Below are 26,084 nucleotides of genomic sequence, written 5' to 3'. Positions count from 1 at the left end.
TATCTAGATGTTTGGTGAGCCCCTTGAACCCACAGGGGATTTACAGAAGTTTAGAACGTTGAAACATGAAAATAAAAAAAAAATTTAACACAAAATTGCTACTTCAACCATGTAGTTTACTTTTTCACAAGGGTATCAGGAAAAAATGCACAATAAACTTTATTCTGCAATTTCTCCTGAGTACGCAGATATGTCATATGTGGTGGGAATCTACAGTTTGGGTGCAAGGCAGGGCTCGGAAGCGAAGGGTTGCCATTTGACTGCAAAATTAGTTGCAATCATTAGCGGATGCCATATTGCATTTGGAGAACCCCTGAGGTGCCTAAACTGTGGAGCTCCCCTACAAGTGACCCTATTTTGGAAACTAAACCCCTCAAGAAACTTATCTAGATGTTTGGTGAGCCACTTGAACCCACAGAGGATTCACAGAAGTTTAGAACGTTGAAACATGAAAATAAAAAAATAAAATAATACAAAATTGCTACTTCAACCATGTAGCTTACTTTTTCACAAGGGTATCAGGAAAAAATGCACAATAAACTTTATTGTGCAATTTCTCCTGAGTACGCAGATATCTAATATGTGGTGGGAATCTACAGTTTGGGCGCACAGCGGGGCTCAGAAGGGAAAGGGCGACATTTGACTGCAAAATGAGCTGCAATCATTAGCGGACGCCATATTGCGTTTGGAGAACCTGTGAGGTGCCTAAACAGCGGAGCTCCCCCCACAAGTGACCCCATTTTGGAAACTAGACACATCAATATATAAAGCTGAATGTGTGTATGTATGTGTGTATGTATGTATATGTGTATGTATGTATGTATGTATGTATGTATGTATGTATATATGTATGTATGTATGTGTATGTCCGGGATTGGCATCTGCACCGTTGCAGCTACAGCTACAAAATTTTGCACACTCACACTTCTGGACCCCGAGAGCGTCATAGGCTATGTTGTGAGGCAAAATTTTAACCCCGCGCGTTCCAATTTACAATCAAAATCAATTTTGCCCCTATCTACATAATGGGGAAAAAGTGAAACGAAAAGTGTATCCGCACCGTCGCATTTACAATCACGAAGTTTTGCACAGACACCTCATATGACCCAGGGAACTTCGTAGACTATGTTTTGACAGGAAAATGTAACCCCGTGCTTTACAGTTACACTCCAAAAAACATGGCTCCATTAAAGTAAATGGAGCCTGGAACTACAGGTTATTAGTAGGAGCTGTGATTGGTTGCTATAGGAACAAAAGACATTAATAGTATAAGAAGCTTATATGTGAGGTAATAAGATGTCGGTGGGGAGACAGATAGAGAGAGACAGAGAGACAGACAGAGAGACAGACAGGGAAAGAGACAGAGAGATAGAGACAGACAGAGACAGACGGTGAAAGAGACAGACAGAGACAGACCTGGAAAGAGACAGATGGGGAAAGAGACAGACGGGGAAAGAGACAGACAGACATGCCGACAGGGACAGAGACAGGCAAGGAGGAAACAACCAGAGAGACAGACAAAGATAGATGGGGAAAGACACAGACCTTGATAGAGACAGACGGGGAAAGAGACAGAGAAATAGAGACAGACAAGGAAAGAGACAGAGACAGGCAGACAGGAACAGAGGCAGACAGGAAAAGACAGACAAGGAGACGGGGAGACAGACCTGGGAAAGAGACAGACCTAGAAAGATACAGATGAGGAAAGAAACAGAGAGATAGAGACAGACAAAAAAAGAGACAGGCAGACGGGGGAAGAGACAGACTGGGAAAGACACAGACCTGGAAAGAGACAGACAGAGCACATTACTTGGCCAATTTAGTTAAATCTGTGTGGAATATCTGTGGTGTTGAAATATATGTTGTGATGAAATGCTTCTATTAGCTTAGTTTTTGCCTTTTAATAATTACATTTCTATCTATTTGTTCTGTGGTTTTTATGTGCAGAATACATTTTTGTTAATACATTCTATTTTGTTAACAACAGTTATTAACCTGGGCGAAGCCGGGTAGTACAGCTAGTTCAGGAATATATCTAGATGTTTGGTGAGCACCTTGAACCCCCACGGACTTCACAGAATTTTATACCACTGGAGGTGTGAAAATAAAAAAAATGCATTTTTACCACAAAACTGTTATTTAAACCAGATAGCTTTTTTTTTTACAAGGATATCAGGAAAAAATGCACCACAAAATGTATTCTTCAATTTCTCGCAGAGTACGCAGATACCTCATTATGTGGTGGAAATAAATTGTTTGGGCGCATAACAGTGCTCGGAAGGGAAGTAGCGCCATTTGAATTTTAGAGCGCACAATTGTCTGGAATAGATAGCGGACGCCATGTTGCATTTGGAAAGACATCCACGTGAAGTCTGTTTTTTTTGCGGGACGAGTTGACGTTTCAATTGGTGCCATTTTTAGGCACATAACATTTTTGGATTTTTTTTATTTTCATTTTTGGTAGGTAGAATTAACATGAAACAGTAATTCAGGAATTGTTATTTTGCGATTTTTTTTTTGTGCTGTCCACTGTTTGGTAAAAGTAACAACACAGGTTTATTCTTCCAGTCAGTACGGATACACCGATACCACATTTACATAATTTTTTTATGTTTTACGCAATAAACACAATTTTTTAGAAAATAGAAATTTTTTTGCATTGCTGTATTCTCAGAGCTGTAACTTTAATTTTCCACTGATAGAGCTGGATGACAGCTCGTTTTTTGCGGGACAAGATGTAGTTTTCAGTAATATCATCTTTGTTCATGTTCAATTTTTTCATGCCGTTTTATTCCACTTTTTTTCTATAGTATGATGAAAAATCATTTTTTTGATACATTTTTTTTTAAAACCTTTTCACTGAAGGGGTTAAATAGTGTGACAGTTTAATAGATCAAGTTGGGCTGGATGCGGCGATACCAAATACGTGTAAATTTTTTTTTTTTATATATATAAATAAATGTATTTTTAGGTATAATTTTTGTCTCTTTTATTTTTACATTTTGCAGGTTTTTTTTTTTACTTTTCTTTGCTTTTTTACCTGGTCCCTATGTGGGACTTTCACCTTTCTTATACTGATCACTGGTATAATGCATTACCATGCAGCAGCAGTACAGCAAAGCATTATACTGGCAGTGTCAGGGTGCACTGCAGAATGCCCCAGGCTGGATCTCACAGGCCACCATAGATGGCAGACCCAGAGTCATGTGCCCTTCGGTTGCCATGACAACCCAAGGTCCTGCATGATCTGACACAGGAGACGCGGGAGAGGTAAGAGAAGCAGCTCTCTGTACCTCTGAAACTTCTATGTGCCGTAATCACTATTGATCACAGCAAATAGACGATCACAAAGGGTTAATATCACCAGGACCTGATCCAATCAGATCCTGGTGATGTCTTCGGTGATGGCAGAATGCAGGGGGGCGCGATACCCTCCTGACCACAGACCATTGATAAACGTCAGTTCTGCACAAAGCCCGGCAGATGCGAATGTTTATCTACCGTCGGTGGACTTGAAGCGGTTAAACCAAGTTACTCTTATAGAAAAGTGAATTTTCACATAGGAAATAATTGAAATGCAGGCAATTCGTTCCACAACCCAAAATATTTGCTGTATTTATACAAACTTATTACAGTAATACAAAATAATGTACTGTATTCATATAAAATTATTATCGTAGTCTAACACAAAATACTGTACAGTAAAAAAACAAAGACAAATTAAACTGCACTTTAGCTTACAATAAAATTGTTGGTGTGCGAGAGGTAGAGTATAAGCAATGTGCTGCACTGGTTAGTAGAAAGAAAGTACAACATTATATCCACAAATGCAAATTGATAGACATGCTCTATAGTATATACTGTACTGTACAATGGTATACTGTATATAGTACATATGTGCAGAAAGTTACCTCCAGAACGGGTCAGAGCGTGGTCAAAGGACAGAACCAGAAGTGTGCACGGTGAGTATTTGCTCTTCTTGCAAAGCATTGCTCTTAAACCAAGTTACAAATTTATAAAAGCTTTGCTTCTCTTGCAAAGTGCTCTCAAACCAAGTTACTCTTAAACCAAGGATCCACTGTAATTCCAAAATGCCTCTGGTAAAAGTAAAGATTTTTTCCAGTTGCCGCCTTTAACCGGGCATGGCACTCTTTCCAATGCATAGAAGTGAAGTCTGGATGTATCACTTCCATGGAGCGAATTGAGGCGCTTGACTGCTCCGGAGTAAGTGGAATCTTATTCTCAGTATTTCATAAGTCTTCCGCAATTCTCCTTCTTAGTTTTCTTGTAGTCCGACCAATGTCCTGCATGTCACACGCAGATGATGCCATAAAACTACATGGTGGGAATTGCAATTATGGAAGATTTCATGTTATACAGTGTGTCCACCCATATCCTGTCCACCGCCATTAACTTGAGAATGGCAGCAACTATAGGCATAGAAGTGGTGTCTAGGTATAGTAAAGTAGCTATGCGCTACGCAATGAAACCACCTATAGCACCACCTGGTTGAAAACAACGGAGTTAGCATTTTTATCTCGAAAACGGAACGAGATAGAGAAAAAAGTGAATTACAAAGTTGTAGGGCATCATCAATTTAATACAAATCGACACCTTGCATACAGAAATGCTATGATATGAAACCTATGACCCCCTCCTCCCCAAAACATTGAATGCTGGTCACGCATATAGCGCTCATTTAACTTTGATGCTCAAAGTGTCCCCCGTCAGCTGTAATGCACATCTGGGCTCTGGACAGCATACTGTATCTTGCTGCAGGTTGTGCAATATGGTAGGTGACACATTTGCACAAGCATCTGTGATACGTCATCATAGGTCCTGCAATGTTGGTGGAGGGGTCGCATACACCTGCTCTTTGATGTGACCTCACAAAAAGAAGTCCAATGGGGTCAGGTCAGGTGAGCGTGGAGGCCACTCCATGCAGCCACCATACCCAATGACTTGTAGGAAGGTCTCCATGAGGTATCACTTCACGTCCACAGCCTTGTGAGTTTTACACGTTCTAATCATAGCATTTCTGTATGCAAGGTGTCGATTCGTATTGAATTGATGATGCCCTACAACTTTGTAATTCACTTTTTTCTCTCTCTCATTCCGTTTTCGAGATAAAAATGCTAACTCTGTTGTTTTCCACCAGGTGGCTACTACAGGTGGTTTCATTGCGTAGCGCATGGCTAGTTTACTATACCTAGACACCACTTCTATGCCTATAGCTGCCGCCGTTCTCAAGTTAATGGCGGTGGACAGACTGTATACCTTATCTTGGGAACGAAAAAAGAAAGTTTTTTTATTTTCTGCAAATCTGCATATATTGCATTTGGGACATAGAGATTTAAAGAAACCCTTAGTATTAAGCTAGTGAATGATTGATGGTTTATGACTGGGGATTACACTGGAGAGAACATGTTTCCCAGTATAGACCCCTTCGGGTAACACATGTACATCCTTCAAAATTATCTTACGGACTGTGCCATCCTGATCGACAACTTGTAGAAATTTCAGAATGATATTTCTGAATTGAGAAAATTAAGGCTGAAAGCTGCAGTAAAGTTAAAGATAAATTTGCATCACTGAAGTTTTTATTGTGTTTACAAAAAAGGGTTTTTTTTATTCTCTTCGCTGATCACTATAGAAATTTCCGCTCCTTTTCCTTTTTTCCTGCAAATGGACGACTTTACATTGTATCAAACTGTCAAATCTTCCGTGATGTGCCATGAAAAGTTATAAAATATTTAGAACATTGTGAGGGGTGTACTCACTTTTGTAATATACTGTAAATATATAACAATGTGAAATGTTCAATACACATAGAATATTGCTTTTTATTTAATTTTTCGAAAACCGATGTCTATTACTACCTGTATCTATTGTAATTCTAATGTAACTTCTATTGTGCTTTGCTTTTCTTGTTTATTTACTTGCTTTTTTTTTACTGTCTCTTTTGTGTTTCCTTGTTCAGTTTGTAAAATGTATGTTTTTTTTCCATGTGAATTTTTCTACATGGTCAACAAATGTTTAAGTAAAACATTTCTCACCTTCTAGGTATGAAAATGGCTTCTACCCTTGTAAATTTTGTGTTCAGATGCCATTTGTGTGTAAAATATTTCCCTCATTCTGAACATAAGGGTTTCTTCCCTTTATGAAGTTTTCGGTGTCTAATAAAACTTGATTGATCTGCAAAACATTTTCCACATTCTGAACATGAAAAAGGTTTCTCCCCTGTGTGAATTCTTTGGTGTGTAACAAGACTTGATTTATATGTAAAACATTTCCCACATTCTGAACATGAAAAAGGGTGCTCCTCTGTGTGAGTTTTCTGGTGCATATCAAGATGTGGTTTTTGTTTAAAATGTTTCCCACATTCTGAACATGAATATGACTTCTCTCCCATGTGAGTGCTCTGATGTATAACAAGATAAGATTTATGTGCAAAACATTTCCCACACTCTGAACATGAATATGGCTTCTCCCCCGTATGAGTTCTTTGATGTTTAACAAGATAAGATTTATGTGCAAAATATTTCCCACATTCAGAACATAAATATGGCTTCTCCCCAGTGTGAGTTCTCTGATGTATAACAAGATAAGAGTTATGTGTGAAACATTTTCCACATTCTGAACATGAAAAAGATTTTTCCCCTGTGTGAAATTTCTGGTGGTTAACAAGAATTGATTTACTTATAAAACTTTTCCCACATTCTGAACATGTATATGGCTTCTCCCCCGTGTGAGTTCTCTGATGTGAAATAAAATGTGATTTCCGTGCAAAACATTTCCCACATTCTGAACATGAAAAAGGCTTCTCCCCTGTGTGAGTTTTCTGGTGTGTATCAAGATTTGATTTTTGGTTAAAATGTTTCCCACATACTGAACATGAATATGGCTTCTCCCCCATATGAGTTCTCTGATGTTTAACAAGATAAGATTTATGTGCAAAACATTTCCCACATTCTGAACATGAATATGGCTTCTCCCCCGTGTGAGTTCGCTGATGTGTATCAAAATCCAATTTTTGTGCAAAACATTTTCCACATTCTGAACATGAAAAAGGTTTCTCACCTGTGTGAATTCTCTGGTGTATAACAAGACATGATTTATATGCAAAATATTTCCCACATTCTGAACATGAAAAAGGCTTCTCACCTGTGTGAGTTTTCTGGTGTGTATCGAGATTTGATTTCTGGTTAAAATGTTTCCCACATTCTGAACATGAAAAAGGCTTCTCCCCTGTGTGTTTTCTTTGATGTATAACAAGAAGTACTTTACGTGTAAAACAATTCCCACATTCTGAACATGAAAAAGGTTTCTCACCTGTGTGAGTTCTCTGGTGTGTAACAAGATTTGATTTCTGTTTAAAAGATTTTCCACATTCTGAGCAAAAGAAAGGCTTCTCCCCTGTGTGAATTTTCTGGTGTGCAACAAGAGCTGACTTATTTATGAAACATTTCCCACATTCTGAGCATGAATATGGATTCTCCCCCATGTGAGTTCTCTGGTAACGAACAGACTCTGAAGAACATTTTTTCTCCCCTGTGTGAATATTTTGATGGATTTTTTCATATTCTGAAGTTGAAAATGGCTTCTTTGCTGGAAGAGCACTTCTTTCATTTTTAATGCCTCTTTTGTGACTTTTATTTCTGTTAATAGTCTGTGATAAATCAGAAGGTAATACTTGTTTAATAGAATCAGATGACAGATCTTTGCTATGAAGGGATGATGCTGTATTTGGAATAGTTGCATTCATTTCAGTTATATCTTGTGTGATATCAAGGTCATCTGATGTAAAAATTGAAGATGTCAGTTGTCCATCTGATCTCCTGGTACAGTCATCTGCCAAGAATAAAAATTATTTTTAACATAAAACTTAAGGATATAATTTATGAAATAGCTAAATAGTTTGCAAGTTAGGTAGCAAAATTTAATAATTTACTAAAACAAAGACCGTACACAATCTAACAGTAGACCTCGGAGCAGGAACTAGTAGACCATGGAGTTCAACCCTCTTTGTTCACTTTTCCTCCAAAATATTGGATAATAAGACACCAAATAATGTTTTATAAGCCAAAATTCTACAGAATTTGTTTTTTAAATTACTTACCGGTAATGATTTTTCCCAGAAGCCACGACAGCGCCACCAGAGAGATAGGTCATCATAGGAAAGGAAACCCACTGAAATAAAAGGGCGGCTCCTCTCTCTCATATCAGTTTAGTTACAGAGCTCAAAGAGGAATACCAGAAACATAATAAACAAGAAATTAACATACCATCACCTCAAATTATACACCCGTCGGACCGTGGATATCCATAATCCCGCAGGGGGAAGAAGAAATTGAAAGTTGTGAGAAGCAGTGACGCTGTCGTGGTTTCTGGAAAAAATCATTACCAGTAAGTAATTTAAGATTTTCCCCTTCACCACGACAGCGCCACCGGAGATATTCCTAGGATAAACAACATCAGGGAGGGACCACAGCCTCTAGCACCCTTCTACCAAAGGTCAAATCCACCGTGGCTGACAAATCTAAACGATAGTGATTAAAAAAGGTCGTTGGAGAGGACCAGGTTGCAGCCTTACATATTAGATCCAGAGGCACATCCGCTCTCTCGATCCAAGAGGTTGCCACAGCCCTGGTGGAATGAGCTGTAATTCCTTGTGGAATAGGCCTATCCTGAGCTACAAAAGCTACCTTAATAGTTTCCTTAACCCATCTAGCTATCGTGCCTTTGGAAGCTGAGCACCCCTTCCTAGAACCCTGAAAACAAAGAAATAACGCCTGGGACTTCCTCCAAGGCCTGGTGACCTCAATGTAATGGCTTAACACCCTGCTAACAGCTAATGTTTGTAGTCTTTCCTCCTTGGGGTTCCTACGTGTCGGGCAGAAGGATGGTAGGACAATTTCCTGAGAGCGATGAAAAGGCCTAGTTATTTTGGGTAAATAAGCAGGGTCTATGCGAAGGAGGACCCTATCCTCAAAGAACTGAGTATAAGAGGGACTTACAGAAAGGGCCTGAAGATCACTAACTCTCCGAGCAGACTTAAGGGCAACCAGTAATCCAACCTTCAGAGTCAGGAACTTAATAGTAGCTTGTGAAAGGGGTTCAAAGGGGGGCCCTGTTAAGGAATCCAAAACTAGATTGAGATCCCAAGGAGGGAAACTTAGACTGGGAACTGGCTTGGCCCTCTGACAGGATGAGATGAACCTCTTAACCCATCTATTGCCTGCTAAGTTTGAATTATATAGCGCCGCCAATGCTAATACCTGGTCCTTCAAGGTGCTTACTGACAACCCCAAGTCAACACCCTTCTGGAGAAACTCTAGAATATCTCCCACCGGGGGCTAACCTACTGGACTGTTACCGGGAAAAGAAAGAAATTTGTTCCATACTCTTGCATAAATCCTGTTGGTAGCCAGTTTCCTACTACGCAAGAGAGTGGAAATCAAATTAGAAGAGAACCCTCGATCCTCTAACAATCGCCTCTCAAATTCCAGGCTCTCAAATGAAGGCCCAAAACCCGAGAGTGACTCAGAGGGCCCTGGGAGAGGAGGAGATCTGGCCTCTCCGGTAGGATCCAAGGGTCCGATACTGATATCCACTGGAGCCTTTAAAACCAAGGCCTCCTGAGCCCGAAGGGAGCAATGAGGAGCAGTCTGGCATTGTCCTCCCAGGCCTTCTTCAAGACTGCTGGAAGCAATATGTAGGAAGGCATAAAGCAGACTGGTTTCCTATGAAACCTGGAATGCGTCCACTGCCCAAGGTCTGTCTAGAGGGTTTGAAGGAACAGAACTAGTTTACCTTTCTGTTGGATCTGGTTGCAAAGAGGTCTACCGTCGGGCACCCCCCAAAGACGTACTATTTGGTGGAAGAGTTCCTCGTTCAGGCACCACTCCCCCTGCCGTATTCGACTCCTGCTCAGAAAGTCGGCTGTGACATTGTCCACCCCCCGAATATGAAGTGCCGTAAGGGAGGAAAGGTGACCTTGAGCCAGGGAAAATATAGTGTTCATTATCCCCATCAGGGAAGAAGACCGCTTGCCCCCCTGGTGGTTGATATACGAGATTGCCACTCTGCTGTCTGAGAGTACTCTGACATGTGTACCCACCAGATGAGGAAAAAAGGAATGTAGAGCCTTCCCAATTGCGCATAATTCCCTTGCGTTCGAGGAGCCTCAACATTCTAGAGGACTCCAGGGACTCTACACCGCCTGATCTCTCAGATGAGCCCCCCAGCCCAGTGCGCTGGCGTTGGTCGTGATGATATCCGAAAGTGGAAGCAACCAGGGAACCCCAGCTGACAGATTCTGAACCTGCACCCACCAGCGGAGGGAACGAAGAGTGCGGGAAGAAAGGGTGATGAGCCTGTCCAAACACCCTCCCAATAATCTCTGCGCCCTCAACACCTCCTCTTGAAGTACCCGGGTATGCCACTGTGCCCAGGGAACTGTCGGGATACATGCAACCAGGGATCCCAGTAGTGACATGGCCTCTTTGAGAACTGGGTTTGTGATGACCAAGGAGACCCGTGTCCTGAGAAATGATACTTTCTCCTCAGGTAGGAGGCAGAGCTGAGAGCGAGAATCCAGAATGAGGCCCAAAAAAACCTGTCTCGTGGAGGGCTGTAGGTTTGAATTTTCTAGATTCAAAATCCAACCTAATTCCTGCAGGATAGAGATCACCGCCAGAATCTGGGACCTGCAGTTTACCTCTGAATTCCCCACTATTAAAAAATCATCTAGGTATGGGACAATGAGGTTTTCTTTTTCGTGCATGTGTGCCATCATCTCTGTCACCACTTTGGTAAAGACCCTCGGGGCCATAGCCAACCTGAAGGGAATGGCTCTGAACTGGAAATGTCGTATCACAACCCTGATTGGAAGGGCTACTCTGAGGAATGATGGGAATCGTGAATATGATAGTACGCATCTCTGAGATCCAGAACCACCATGAAACACCCTGGAAACAGTAGTTTTATGGCCGATTTCACTGACTCCATCTTGAAGTGATGATACACCAAATGTGTGTTGAGACTACGCAGGTTGATAATTGTCCGGAATGATCCATCTGGTTTTCTCACTAGAAACAGTGGAGAATAAAACCCGGAACCCTCTTCTCCTTTGGGAACTTCTACCAGAACAGACTTCCTGAGAAGGCCCACTACCTCCTGCTGTAACGCAAGCGGTTTTTCTTCTGACCTGCCGAGCAATGTAATTATTAATGACCCCCAGGGGGGTTGAATGGAATTGCAGTTGTAACCCATCTTTAACAATCCAACAATCCAAGAACTGGACGAGATGTTGCATCATGCTGGGTGGAAGGAGGAGAGTCTACCTCCCACCGGGACAGAAGTATCACCGAGCCGGCTTCTTATCGTCCGTAGGAGGTCTGAACTTGAAGCCTGATCTCTTCCTCTTCTTGTCTCTCCACCCCTCCTTGGACGCGGGTTGCTTCCCCTTGCCGAATCCCTTCCTCCTTAATGTGCGGTTCCTAAAGGGGGCAGAGGAAAAGGTGGGAAATCCATACTTGATATCTCCCGCCTTTTCTAGGATTTCATCAAGCGGCTTACCAAAGAGATATTCCCGCTCGCAAGGCATAGCACATAGCTTTGACTTTGACTGCGAGACTCCCGGCTATCCCTTCAACCAGAGCGATCGCCTTGCTGAGTTGGACAAAGCCGCTGACTTGGCCGATAAATGAAGGGTATCTGCTGATGCGTTGGCCAAAAAAAGCAGCGGCTCATTTGAATCGAGGTATGTTAGCGAAGATCTGATCCCGCGGGGCCTCCTCTGTAATCTGATCTTCCAGCTGCTGTAGCCAGACCATCAGGGACCTAGCTACACAGGTACCTGCCACTGCCGGCTGAAGTGCTCCCGCGGCAGTCTTCCAAGCGGAGCGGAGATAAGTATCTGCCTTTCTGTCTAGTGGCTCCTTCAAGGAACCCAGGTCTTCAAATGGCAGTGAAGACTGTCTCGCTGTCTTAGCCACCGCCACATGTATTTTACAGCAATTGTCCTTGAAGGAAGAATCGGACTCCTGAAAGGGGTACTTCTTCTTAAATAAAGAAGGAGGCTAAGCTCTCCTATCCGGTTTTTCCCACTGGTCTGCTACAATCTCTTGACATTGTCATGGAGAGAGAAGGAGCGCTGCCGCTTATGCTCCAGGTCTCTGAACATCAGATCCTCAACAGATTCTGGATCCTTTGTCTCTACCAGACCCATTGTAACTCTGACAGCCTTTACCAGGTGATTAACTTCAGCAGCAGGAAAACAAGGTCTGCCCCCAACATCGTCCTCGGAAGATGAAACCAGAGAAGATGAGGAGGAACCGGACGCCGAGTCAGAAGCCTCTCCAGACTCCCAATCCTGCACCCTGGTTTTACTTGAGGTGCTAGGAATGGTAGGCAGAGAAAACCCCTTCAGGGACTCCCTGACCTCTGCTCTAATCACCTCCTTGAGATTAGTCGCAATGTCCGGTGCCTCTTCTGCAATTGTCTTCTGGATACAGAAGTTACACAACTTCTTCTGACTGTCAGAGGGTAGCGGGGATTTACATAAGGCCCCATCACACACAGAGATAAATCTTTTGCAGATCTGTGGTTGCAGTGAAATCATGGAGTTATTGTTCCATTTGTACACAGCCACAAACCTGGCACTTATTGTCTACAATTTCACTGCAACCACAGATCTGCCGCAGATTTATCTCTGTGTGTGACAAGGCCTTAAAGCACATTCCTTGTGCTTAGTTTTTTCTGACCTATTCCTAGGTTTGTCCTAAGAATGCAGGGAAGAAGGGAATCCCTATTATTGGAAATAGATAACCACAAAAGACACTCACCCAACGCTGGCCATACGATACCGGGTCAGGCGAACGAGCGGGTCCCTTTGGACTCCTGCGGGACGCTGAAGACCTCTTGTCGGGACTGAAGAGACTACCGCCGCTCCCACGATGCTGTGCCTGCTTCTGCTGGCGTTTCTAAGTTAGCTCACGCTCCTGGGATTTTTCCTGAAGCTCCTCCATAGTAAATCCAGAGGATGAGCTCCGTAGAAAGCCTTCTTCTTCCTTTTATGTCCTGGAGGCACAGAAGTGGTGGGCAGCGCCATCTTGCCGTCCACTGCGCATGCGCAGAGGCGACTTCCTGTTTACCACTGACGTCACTGCTGGACTCTGAACCTGACCGCAATGGAATCCCTGCGCCGCCTCGCTCCACCTTCAGGGTCAGCCACCGGGCACCGAACAGGGGCACAGGTGGAAGATGGAATGGCAACTCCTGCAGGGACAGCCACCTGGCACCGAGACAGGAACGCCACTGACTCCATCCCGACATATACACTGTGTGCAGAATTATTAGGCAAATGAGTATTTTGATCACATGATACTTTCTATACATGTTGTCCTACTCCAAGCTGTATAGACTTGAGACCCAACTACCAATTAAGTAAATCAGGTGATGTGCATCTCTGTAATGAGGAGGGGTGTGGTCATCAACACCCTATATAAGGTGAGCTTAATTATTAGGCAACTTACTTTCCTTTGGCAAAATGGGTCAGAAGAGAGATTTGACGAGCTCTGAAAAGTCCAAAATTGTAAGATGTCTTGCAGAGGGATGCAGCAGTCTTGAAATTGCCAACCTTTTGAAGCGTGATCACCAAACAATCAAGCGTTTAATGGCAAATAGCCAACAGGGTCTCAAGAAGCATGTTGGACAAAAAAGGCGCAAAATAACTGCCCATGAAGTGAGGAAAATCAAGCGTGAAGCTGCCATGATGCCATTTGCCACCAGTTTGGCCATATTTCAGAGCTGCAACGTTACTGGAGTATCAAAAAGCACAAGGTGTGCCATACTCAGGGACATGACCAAGGAAAGGAAGGCTGAAAAACCACCACCTTTGAACAAGAAACAAGATAAAACGTCAAGACTGGGCCAAGAAATATCTTCAGACTGATTTTTCAAAGCTTTTATGGACTGATGAAATGAGAGTGACTCTTGATGGGCCAGATGGATGGGCCAGAGGCTGGATCAGTAAAGGACAGAGAGCTCCACTCCGACTCAGACGCCAGCAAGGTGGAAATGGGGTACTAGTATGGGCTGGTATCCTCAAAGATGAACTTGTGTAATCTTTTTGGGTTGAGGATGGAGTGAAGCTTAACTCCCAGACCTACTGCCAGTTTCTGAAAGACAACTTCTTCAAGCAGTGGTACAGGAAGAAGTCGGTTTCGTTCAAAAAAAATATGTTTTTCATGCAGGACAATGCTCCATCACATGCATCCAACTACTCCACAGCATGGCTGTCCAGTAAAGGTCTAAAAGGTGAAAAAGTAATGACCGGCCCCCTTGTTCACCTGATCTGCACCCGATAAAGAACCTGTGGTCCCTCATAAAATGTGAGATCTACAGGGAGGGAAAACATTACACCTCTCGGAACAGTGTCTGGAGGCTGTGGTGGCTGCTGCACGCAATGTTGATCGTAGACTGTTGAGTGTCATAAAGAAAGGTGGCTATATTGGTCACTAATTTTTTGGAGTGCTGTTTTTGCATGTCATAAATGTTTATTTCTAAATATTGTGCAGTTATATTGGTTTACCTAGTGAAAATAAAAAAGTGAGATGGGAATATATTTGGTTTTTATTAAGTTGCCAAATAATTCTGCACAGTAAAGGGCAATTTACACGCTGCGACATCGCTAACGATATATCGTCGGGATCATGGTGTTTGTGACGCACATCCGGCGTCGTTAGTGACTTCGCAGCGTGTGACAGGCAGGAGCGACCTTAAACGATCGCAAAAGAGACAAAAATCGTTGGTATATGTGAGGTCGTTCATTTGCCAAAAATCGTCTGGTAAGTAGCGATGTTGTTCCTCGTTCCGCGGCATCACACATCGCTATGTGTAACACCGCAGGAGCGCCGAACATCTCCTTACCTCCGTCCACCGGTAATGAGGAAGGAAGGAGGTGGGCGGCATGTTCCGGCCGCTCATCTCCGCCCCTCCTCTGCTATTGGACGGCTGCCGTGTGACGTCGCTGTGATGCCGCATGAACCCCCCCCCCTTAGAAAGGAGGCGGATCGCCGGCCAGAACGACGCCGCAGGGAAGGTAAGTCCATGTGACGGGTGTTAGCGATGTTGTGCGCGACGGGCAGCGATTTTCCCGTGTCGCACAACCGATGGGGGCGGGTACGCTCGCTAGAGATATCGGTACCGATATCGCAGCGTGTAAAGTACCCTTAATAGTTACCTGCACAAACAGATATCCTCCTAAGATAGCCAAATCTAAAAAAAAAAAAACACTCCAACTTCAAAAAATATTAAGCTTTGATATTTATGAGTCTTTTGGGTTGATTGAGAACATATTTGTTGATCAATAATAAAATAAATCCTCTAAAATACAACTTGCCTAATAATTCTGCACAAAGTGTACACTGCAGGGCCAGTCACTGGACGCCGAGCAGGTAAGTGAATGTACAGGGGAAGAAAAAAAAAAAAATGATCGACCCCTGTCTCCCATCCTGTCCCTGGGATGATTCCAGAGTGAAACGATGTCCTTCACTGTGGCAGCACCACAGCTCTTCTGGGTGTCCCATCTTGGGAGACCCATCTCCCAAAACTGATGCGAGAGAGAGGAGCCGCCCTTTTATTTCAGTGGGTTTCCTGTCCTATGATGGGTGGACCCATCTCTCTGGTGGCGCTGTCGTGGTGAATGGAAAAAAATCTATTCGGTCAGTGAAAAAATGGATGGTTTCCACAATGATTGTAGCTGAAAGACTTTTGATTATAAATATGGCTTCAATCCAATCCAGCAAAATCCCAAAGGCAAATGTACCCAATGCTTCTCAGCCCTGCAATGGTCCAATCCAACACTGTTAGTATCCACATTGAGCATTGCCACAGGGAAGAACCCACAGAAATATTTTCGGTGGTGCACAAGCTGGACACTATGTGTCGGACCGTAAAATGGCAGATTTGCAATCTTCACTGTACAACATCCACTATGTGCTAATTTTTAGAGAATCCCAGTGGGGTCAAGATAATCACTTCGACTAAAGCAGAATACGGTAAAAACTATTTATTGACTATATGTTGTGATGTCACTATTTGTTTTAAGAGCATCTAAATGCAATGTTAGATCACTTATTAATTCTTAGAATTTTGACAAATTTCTGTTTTTTTGTTTGTTTTTTTTAAATAAGCAGAAAACAAAATCAACCTCACATTACAATGGTCGTTTTTCTAGACAGAATTTAAAAGCTTTTATTTTTTTATCCAACTGTGAAGTGAATATTTCTAAACCAGAGATCATTAACACTAGAAGTCCCAGGAATTTCGAGCTCCATAGGGTTCCAATGGTAGAAATGTTAAATGACCCCTCTCTGAGACTTCCAGTGTTAAAGGGGTGGTTCACCCATACTTATTATTTGCTAGATCGATATTATGTTGAGAAACAATGTTTCTCTCAAATACCTTCTGTTGGTAATAGTGCCTGTGAGAGGTGCTATTGCGGACCGCTGTTCCCCATCACCTGACCCCCGGGCTCCGTAACCTTGGGGATCCGGTGATGTCACGTCAAGTTCCTGTTAACCTGACATCACCTCTCACAGGCACTATTGCCAACGTAAGGTATTTGAGGGAAACATTGTTTCTCAACATAATATTGATCTAGCAAATAATAAATATGGGTAAACCAAGGTATAAATATTCCGGGAGTCGAAGCCTTGCACCTTTGTTTTACATTTCCCTTTAAATGCCAGAATGACCATATCAAATATTTTGGGATCACTAAATACTCTCAATTGTTTATCTCTTCTACGTAATATTAAAAGCGAATTATTGAACTGCTCTGGGCTCTCGGTTTCATGGTTCGGGAGGGTTAATATCCTGAAGATGGACATTTTACCAAGGATCTGTTACCTCTTCCAGTACCCCCCCCAGATATTTCAAAAACTTAAATCTTTTTCTTCGAGGTTCATTTGTGGAACCTTGAGGTTCAGGCTTTTATACTGTCATGGGTATGACACAGTAACCAGGAGTAGGGGCACCTCAACTGTCCATCAGACTAGAAGCCCTAAACTGTCCCTTATTTCAGAGGTACACCAGATGGCGGCAAGGTCTGGACCGCTAGTGTATCCCTCACTCCTGAGTACCCCTGGTCTAACATTCCAGGGGAGGGCTGGAACAGAAGTAAAGAATCCCACAAATACCGAAAGACAGGGGAAAACCAAGACTCAAACTCACTGCAAGCACACACAGGGGAATAGACAATATGTGCTCAGGGAGAAAATAAACAAATAAGGATATTTCCACAGCACACCAAATAGCATACAATAGTTCTCCAACAACACCATGCACAAAGACTGATAACACTGGGGCAAAGCTAGAGCTATCTTGCATGTGAGGCTAGGTTCCACCATTTTTTATATGGCTGAGGCGGCTGTGATAGTTCATCATAAACCTGTGACCCCAGCAGCAATTCACCAGTCAGTAGGGAAACAAAAAATGGGGTCCATCTTACAATTTGGTGGTGTCTTACTGGGAGCGGGCGGCAGTGGTGGTGGAGCGGGGACACAGGAGACAGAAGAGGTGGTGGAATAGGGCTATGCTGCGGGAGCTGTGCTAGAGTTGCGCTGTGCTGGGGGTGCAGGACGAGGGAGCTGAGTAGAGCTGGGGCTGCAAGCTGAGGGTGCTGAGGCACCGTCCTGAAAATCCCGGTGATGCGGACTTCAAATAATGGAGTTGGCACGTGCGCAGCTTGAGCTCTCGGCTCAAGATCTCATTTGCGCACACGCCGCCTCCGGCCCATTGATCTCCCAGCAGTGGACTTTAGGAAAATGGCGCCCGGAGGTGGCGTGTGTATAGATGAGATCTTGAACAGAGAGCTCCATCTGCACACGTGCCGACTCTGGGCCCATTATTTTGAAGTCCGCACCACCGATATTTTCAGGATGGCTCCCGCAGCCCCAGCATGGCACACCACCCTCAGCCTGCAGCCCCAGCACAGCGCAGCTCCAGAAAAGCGCCCGAAGTATTGCTCCTGCGACCCCTCTCCACCATCCCTGGTAACCAACATTTGGATTATAAGATGCACCCCTCAATTTCCTTCCAAATTTTTCGCAGGAAAAGTGCATCTTATAAATCAGAAAAATAAATATACTATCTGTTCTATACCTGGCCCTATGCCTCCATTCATACGGGATTTGCAGGATGCTAATACTTTTAGATTCCTAGAATCTGTTGAAAATCCTATCTCCCAGATGAGGCATGATACTTCAGCCCTAGGCTTGCAGCCCATTGAGAACCTAATATCGCCAGGTCTCTCTTACAGTCAGGCCTGGATGGAGTATGGTCAGATATTTGGTGTCTTCCATTCAATCCCATGTCAAGAGGTTTGGCTGAGAACCTTATTTGAAAAACTTTGCATCAAAGAAGAAGCTTCTTCTCATTGTGTTTCTCTGCTGAATAGGTTGTTGAGGGAGGCAGAAACTTATATTCTCGGGTTCCATTTCAGGCGGCTTGAGATCGGGAGCTCAATAGATCATTTTCTCCTGCTGAGTGGGATGAGATCTTTACCCTTACTCATAAGATCTCCGTATCTTGTCATATCCAAGAGACAAACTATAAGATCTTGTCCAGATGGTATCAGAGCCCCAAGCGTATTCATCATGTTCCCTGTGAGAAGTAGCAATCACCTATGTTGTAAATGGTCGCTATGTATCGCAGTGGAGGAGGCCCTCTCCAATATAACACCTGTAAATGTTTATTATGGGACTTGAAGTTCCACAAGTCTTGGTACTGTAAGGCTATGTGCCCATGCTGCAGAAAATGCGCGGATTTTGCCGCGGATTTCTTGCGGAAAAGCCGCGGATTTCCCTAAAATCTGCAGCTCAGGTACTTCCCAGCCATTTCTATGGCATTTTGGAAATGCTGTGCCCACACTGCGGATTTTTCCGCAGCGGATTTCGTGCGGATTTTCATCCGGAAAAATCTGCAACATGTCAATTATTGTTGCGGATTTTCATCCGGATTTTGGCTTTAAAATTGGGGAAAAAAAAAAAATCTACACCAAAATCGCTGCAATTTCGCGGTAAATCGCGGCAAATCCGCACCTTTTCAAAGGTGCGTATTTTGCGGGAAAGCTGCAGATTTTGATGCAGAAAAATCCGCAGCTACATTCTCTCGTGGACATGTGGCGCCAGGGTCAGGGTCCCTTGAAGAATAGCCACCGTGCTGGATGGGTCTGGATATTCACACACCTCCACCCATAGGTGTGTTTGGTCTGCTATGAGGCTGTTTATTTGGTCCCTGGGTTTCTGTGTTGCTGGGAGCAGTTCACTTCCTGGAGGCCCCCTGCGAGCAGACCATGTGGGCGAGAGCCGGCTGCAGTTTTTCCTGATGTCACTGGCTAGGAGGCCAGGAGTATGAAACATGTGGTCGCTCAGTGCTTAGAAAGTTGGAGTCCTCCTGGGGATCTGGCATGACCGGAGTTAGTGTCTGAGAGCAAGAAACAGTTCCTGGTTGGTGATCTCAGTGAGGCAGTCTTCCTAGGTGTCAAAGGGAGCCCGGTTCAAGCTCCAGAAAAGGCAACCTCACACAAGGGGTTGTGTACTGACTGATGTCAGTGAGTGGTCAGTGCGATACTTCCACTAGGATACCACTGCTGGTATATCCAATGCCGTGCAGGCGTAACCGCGAATGAAGCACTGTTGAACATTTACTGTATATTTCTGCATGGCTGAGGGAACGCTTTGTTACGTGGCTGGAAAGCAGTGAAAGTGTGCCTTAAATAAAGTGCTTGGACATAGAAACTGTTCCTGTCCCTCATTTTAGCTGTCAAGCAAGTTTTCGCCAATACATTCAGTGAGCACTGCCTCACACCTGGTACATCTAATAAGTGTTGGAGGTGTGATTCAGCTGTGGGCAATATGACCAATATTGGGTGGCCAAGTTGTGAATGAGTATTTGACCTCTTTAATAAACTCTTTGCTACAATACTACAGAACTTTCCAGAAGCAGCGTTACTTTCAGAAATTACCAATGTCAATATCGTCCATCAAGAAAGGTCTCTACTGAATATCTTTGACAACAATGAGGTAAGTCATCCCTAGACACTGGAGATCGTCCTCTCCGCTCTAGGCTGGAATGGGCTGAATCTGTGGACTTTTTAATTCAGATGGAAAATGTAATAATTTCAGATGATTGTCTCCGTTCTGAGTCTTATGAATATGAGGACATGGTTACCCCGGTCTTCCTTTAGCTCTCCTCACTTTGGGACTTGGTTAACCAATCCATGTTACATCTCGTAATGATATAAGGCTTTTTGTACTTGAATTACTGCTTTTCTTCCCCTATTGTGCTTTCTAATGTTTTTCCCTATTTTATGTTTTACTAGCTGTAGTACGCGGCGTTGCCCGGGATAGTAACTGTCTCAGTCTCTCTCACAGTCTCTGTCTGTCTCTCTGTCTGTCTCTTTCCCCGTCTGTCTCTGTGTGTCTATGCCTCTGTGTCTATCTCTGTCTGTCTCTGTATCAGTCTTTCTGTGTCTCTCTATCTCTGTCTGTGTGTCTCTTTCCCCATCTGTCTCTTTCCCCGTCTGTCTCTTTCCCCGTCTGTCTCTTTCCCAGTCTGTCTCTTTCCCAGTCTGTCTCTTTCCCAGTCTGTCTCTTTCCCAGTCTGTCTCTTTCCCCGTCTGTCTCTTTCCCCGTCTGTCTCTTTCCCCGTCTGTCTCTTTCCCCGTCTGTCTCTTTCCCCGTCTGTCTCTTTCCCCGTCTGTCTCTTTCCTCGTCTGTCTCTTTCCCCGTCTGTCTTTGTCTGTCTCTTTCCCCGTCTGTCTCTTTCCTGGGTCTGTCTCTTTCCCGGGTCTGTCTCTTTCCCGGGTCTGTCTCTTTCCCGGGTCTGTCTCTTTCCCGGGTCTGTCTCTTTCCCGGGCCTGTCTCTTTCCCGGGCCTGTCTCTTTCCCGGGCCTGTCTCCTTCCCGGGTCTGTCTCCTTCCTGGGTCTGTCTCCTTCCCGGGTCTGTCTCCTTCCCGGGTCTGTCTCTTTCCCAGGTCTGTCAAATCAAATCAAATCAAATCAAAATCAAATAGGCTTTATTGGCAAGACCAAAATACAATCAGTATTGCCAAAGCAAGAAAAGAAATGTGACAGGGGAGTGGTTTAGGGTTGTTGCAATATAACTGAATGTATTTTTTGTATTGTATTATATATATGTTTCGTTTTTATCTGTTTTTTTTTTTTTTTTTTATATATACATCCTTTTTCTTGTCTATGTGTGCATGCACCTATATGCACCTATTCACTTTACTTGGGCGTTTCATACATGCATTTTTTCAGGTGCTTGCTATAGAGACTTTTCTACTAGCAATTACTGGAAATTGTTTCCAGGTTCCTTTCTATTCCAAGTGAAACTTTTCAGTATATCTGTGTGCACAATAGACATGTAAGTGCAATCCTTGAATAAGGTTCTACTAGCTGAAACATGTTGGATTTCTCTTAATGTGTCCCCCCTCACTGGTTTTCATGATCGATGGATCTTTTTTAATAGAACCTCAATAAATATTTTTAACCTTCTTTGAAGTGCTGGAGATCATACTCTAGTTTTCTTGTCTGTGTTCTGCCTGAGGCCAGGGCAGCTCCGTGCACGAACACCGATCCTGACCTGGACTTTAGGAAGGGTGAGCTGAACTACTTTTTCTATTTTCTAGGGTTGTGGGGATGGGGTGTTGGAGCCACAATTTGGGAAATGATGGTCAATTTGGAGGTCTTTATTTCCCCTCAGCTTATGACATGTGGAGACATATTGGGTGGCGATCTCCACCATTGATTCTTCTTCCCCCAGTAGGATGCAGAGTTTCCTCTCCTCGTCCATGGATGGAAAGTCCGGAGTATGAGCGTTACGTTTCTGGAAGTGGGAGGCCCTCACTGCTGAATATTTGTTACAGTGCAGCAGGAAATGCGCCTCGTCCTCCAGAGCCCCCTGCTGGCAGTGCTGGCACAGTCTATTCGCCTGCGGCTTGTATGTCTGTCGGTGCCACCCTGTTTCCACCGCTAGGCTGTGGGCACGAAGTCTGTACAGGCTCAGGGTCTGCCTGTCTTTGGGGTGGCGTAACCTTTCCAGGTATGGGGCCAGAGTGTAGTCCCTCCGCAGTGACCGGTAGATGGTGAGTTTCTGGGAGTTCTCTAATTTACTCTTCCAGTCCTGTATGTATTGCATCTTGCAGCTCTGAGATCTCTTTTATTTGGGCTTTTGTCAGGGTGTGTTGCTGACTTTGGCTGTACTGGCTGCCGGGGTTCCTGGCTTGCTCTGGGCTCTGGCTCAGCAGGGCTTTATGATGGGGTTGCTGTTCTGTATATGCGCCTGGTGTGATAGCGCCCGCTTGTGTATACTGAGCCATAAGAGGAATTAGCCCAGCTCTGCCGACAGGCTATGTTTGAGGTGCTGCGATGGACATGGAGGAATGTTTGCAGAACTCCAGATGGAAGACTTCGGTTAGGCTGGTATCCCACTTTGTCCGGTCTGGATAGGTCACTGGGCCCCATACCTCACTGCCATACAGCAGTATAGGTGTGATGATGCTGTCAAATATCTTGAGCCAGACTCTCACCGGTGGCTTGAGGTGGTTCAGTTGTCTTCTGATAGCATAAAAGGTTCTGCATGCTTTCCCTTTCAAGGTCTCTGCTGCTTGCAGCTGCTGGTCTTCTCCAGCGTGGTGCCATTTAGTATGAGGGAGGGAGTGGAGGTTTCGTTAGAATTCCTCTTCTGAAATACCATGACTTTGGTCTTCTTTTGGTTGATGGGCAAAGCCCATGTGGTGCTGAATGTTTCTAGCACAGCCAGGCTACCTTGGAGGCCTTTCTTGGATGGGGAAAGCAGCAGGAGGTCATCTGTGTACAACAGGATCTTCACCTCTTGGTCATGCAGGCTGAGACCTGGGGCCGGTGAGGATTCCAAGGCTGAGGCCAGTCCATTTATGCACATATTGAATAGAGTTGGGCTCAGGCTGCAGCCCTATCTAAAGCCTGCTTTACACGCTGCAATGTATCTTACGATGTGTCGGCGGGGTCACGTCGTAAGTGACGCATATCCGGCATTGTAAGTTACATTGCAGTGTGTGACAGGTACGTGCGATTGCGATTGAACGTTAAAACGTTCATCGCATACACATCGTACCTTTCTCTAGAATTGCACGTCAGATTGTTCATCGTACCCGGGGTAGCACACATCGCAGTGTGTGACACCCCGGGAACGATGAACAGATCTTACCTGCGTCCTGCGGCTCCCGGCCCACAATGCGGAAGGAAGGAGGTGGGCGGGATGTTTACGTTCCACTCAGCTCCGCCCCTCCGCTTCTATTGGCCGGCTGCCGCGTGACGTCGATGTGACGCCGAACGTCCCTCCCACTCCAGGAAGTGAATGTTTGCCGCCCACATCGAGGTCGTATGGAAGGTAAGTACGTGTGACGGGGGTTAATCGTTTGTGCGGCACGTTCAACAAATTAAACGTGACACACATACGATGTTGGCATTGCAAATCGCATAAGATATCGTATGCAAAATTGCAACGTGTAAAGCAGGCTTAACCCCGCGACTCTGCCAGAAGAAGGCCGTCCTCTTTACGTTCACCTTCACGCTGCATCGGTTCTCAGTGTATGAGCTCTTGAACACGTCGTAGGTTCTGCCATCTATTCCACTCTCTAGGAGTTTAAGGAACAGGCCTGGGTGCCACACTGAGTCAAAGGCCTTCTTGAAGTCCACAAAACATGCAAATATTTTCCCCTGTTTTTTGCCTTGGACGTGGGTCTTGATGAGGCTTTGCAGGGTGTAAATGTGGTCCGTGGTGGGATGGTTTGGCATGAACCCAGCTTGGCTTCTGCTGAGGGTGTCCCGCTGGGTGAGGAAGGTGATGATCCTTTTATTAATAATGCTGTTAAACAGTTTTCCCAGAATGCTGTTAACACAGATCCCTCTCTAGTTTGCTGGATCATATCGGTCTCCATTCTTTTAGATGGGCGTTATGAGACCTTGATTCCAGCTCTTTTGAAAATAGCCGGCACTCAGGACGTGGGTGAATAGTTTTAGCCAGTGCTGCATGTATATCTGGGGAACTGTAATTGATCATCTCTGGCAGGATGCAGTCACTGCCCGCGGCCTTCTTGCATTTCATAAATTTGATTGTCTTTTATTTCCAGCACCCTGATTGGTATGTCCAGAGGATTTTGGGAGTCTTTGATTGTCTCCTCCATGTCCCTGAGTTTAGTAGTTAGGCGCTCCTGTTCTGGGGTTAGGTCTTCTTCTGGTATATTCTTGTAGAGGCCTTTGAAGTAGCTGTGCCAGATGTTGCCATTTTAGATGTGGAGGGTGCTATGCTTGGACTTTGTGCTGATATGACTCCAGGTTTTCCAGAATGAGTTATCCTGGAGGGTGCCCTCAAGCTTCTGTAGTTCTTGCGTGATGTGCCTCTTTTTTTCTCCTTGAGAATGCGCTTGCCTCTGTAGGGTGTCATAGGCCCCTCTTAGGTCCCTGTTGTTGGGGTCTCAGTGTTTTTGGTTTGAGGCTACCCTTAGGGAGTTGCGTAGTGACTTGCATTCTTTGTCGAACCATTTTTTGGCCTTGTTTAATTGTAGGTTTCTTGGGGTTGGTCTTTCTGACACCTGCTAGCTCTGCCATGGTATATAGGATGTTGTTAAAGTAATTCACTGCCCGGTTGACTCCTTGCTGGTTTGATGTATAGCGTCTTGTGTTGAAATTTACAAGTAGCTCTAGGATCTCGGTTCTGTTGCTCATGTTTGTGTATACAGTGAATAACTGTTTAGGCCATTTGTAGGATGGTGGCAGAATGTGGAGACCGGTCAGGTGGGGCTTATCGGTGTGTTGCTTGTCCGTGGATCTCATGTACAGCAGTGTTTGGTTGTGGTCTGACAGGTGAGTTTCGGGGGTGACTATGAAGGCATTTATTTTTGCTGGGTCCAGGTCTGTTATTGCATAATCCACCACACTGCTGCCCATGTGGGAGTTTAGTGTAAATCTCCCTAATGAGTCCCCCCTGATGCGCCCACTCACTATATATAACCCCAAGCTCCGACACAGGTTCAACAGGGTTCTGCCGCTTTTATTCACCACTCTGTCACCACGCTGTTGCTTGCTGTCTTTACTGAGTCATTGTAGAAGGGCCCCTCTCCCATTACATATGTATTTCCGTCAGGTGACAGGTAGTCCTTCTTTGTACCCGACCTGGCATTGAGGTCTCCGCAGATGAGAACCTTGCCCTTGGACTGGAATTGGGTTACATCCCTCCGTAGGTCCTCATAGATGTCCGGCTTATAGTATGGGGATTCTGATGGAGGAATGTAGACTGCGAAGAGGCAGATGTCCTGCTGAGCGATAAGGATGGAGCTGCCTATCCTCATCCAGATATGGCTTTCTCCTCTTTTTACTGCCTTGATGTGATCTTTGATCTACTCCTTGTACCATATTAGTATGCCCCCTGAGCAGCGGCCCTGTTTTGTGTTCTTGTTTTTCTGGGCGGAGACAGAAAATTCCCTATATCCTATGGGTGCCAGGGTTTCCTCCTCTGTCCGTGCCCATGTCTCCAGAAGGATCTGGATGTCAATGTTCTTTAGCCTTTGTTTGAAGTCTGGATCATTTGTCTTGGACCCAAAAGCTGAGGCATTCAATCCTTGAATGTTCCAGCTGCTGATAACTAAGGATGTCATATTTGGTCGATATACCTTATAATGAAGAAAGATTTTCATAGGACATAACAGGTTCTTGTGGTAAAGGATTTGGGTGGCATGTGTTAAGGGTGTCCCATGAGTTGCCTGCACAATGTGTTGAGCAATGTCCTTATTTCTGCCATGTCACTGTTGTTTTTATTGTACCATCACCCATTCCCCATAGACTGAGTAACATGAGGCGTCTGTGCAAACTTTCGTGATTGTAAATGCGACGGTGCGGATTCCTTTAGCGGGCATACACACATACTGTACATACACACACATACATACACATAGCTTTATATATTACACGGTGTGTGTTCTTCTTCCTGCCCCCTAGCACCATTTGTACGATGTTGTTCTGTCTCTTATT

The 26,084-nt window shown here is 44.4% G+C and overlaps 1 protein-coding gene across 1 annotated transcript; it reads right to left on the bottom strand.

Annotated features, from left to right (window-relative positions):
• Window positions 1-5,268: 5,268 nt before the first annotated feature.
• On the bottom strand, window positions 5,269-25,405 carry LOC142258919 (uncharacterized). The gene is made up of 2 exons (XM_075331475.1): window positions 25,225-25,405; window positions 5,269-7,851 (listed from the first exon to the last, which is right to left on the bottom strand). The coding sequence occupies exons 1-2, from the start codon at window positions 25,403-25,405 to the stop codon at window positions 6,131-6,133; spliced, it is 1,902 nt and encodes a 633-aa protein (XP_075187590.1). The 3' UTR covers window positions 5,269-6,130.
• Between the last annotated feature and the right edge of the window lie 679 nt (window positions 25,406-26,084).

Source organism: Anomaloglossus baeobatrachus, assembly GCF_048569485.1.
Source record: "Anomaloglossus baeobatrachus isolate aAnoBae1 chromosome 5 unlocalized genomic scaffold, aAnoBae1.hap1 SUPER_5_unloc_18, whole genome shotgun sequence".
NCBI classification, from domain to species: domain Eukaryota; kingdom Metazoa; phylum Chordata; class Amphibia; order Anura; family Aromobatidae; genus Anomaloglossus; species Anomaloglossus baeobatrachus.
The sequence above is the reverse complement of the archived record's forward strand: the minus strand, read 5'-3'. Positions and strand labels throughout refer to the sequence as shown.

Coding starts and splice junctions, on each gene's coding strand:
- LOC142258919 (XM_075331475.1), bottom strand. CDS start 25,405: ATGAGGATAGGCAGCTCCATCCTTATCGCTCAGCAGGACATCTGCCTC. Junction 7,852..25,224: donor AGACCTCAATGCCAGGTCGG/GTACAAAGAAGG, acceptor TATTCTTGGCAG/ATGACTGTACCAGGAGATCA.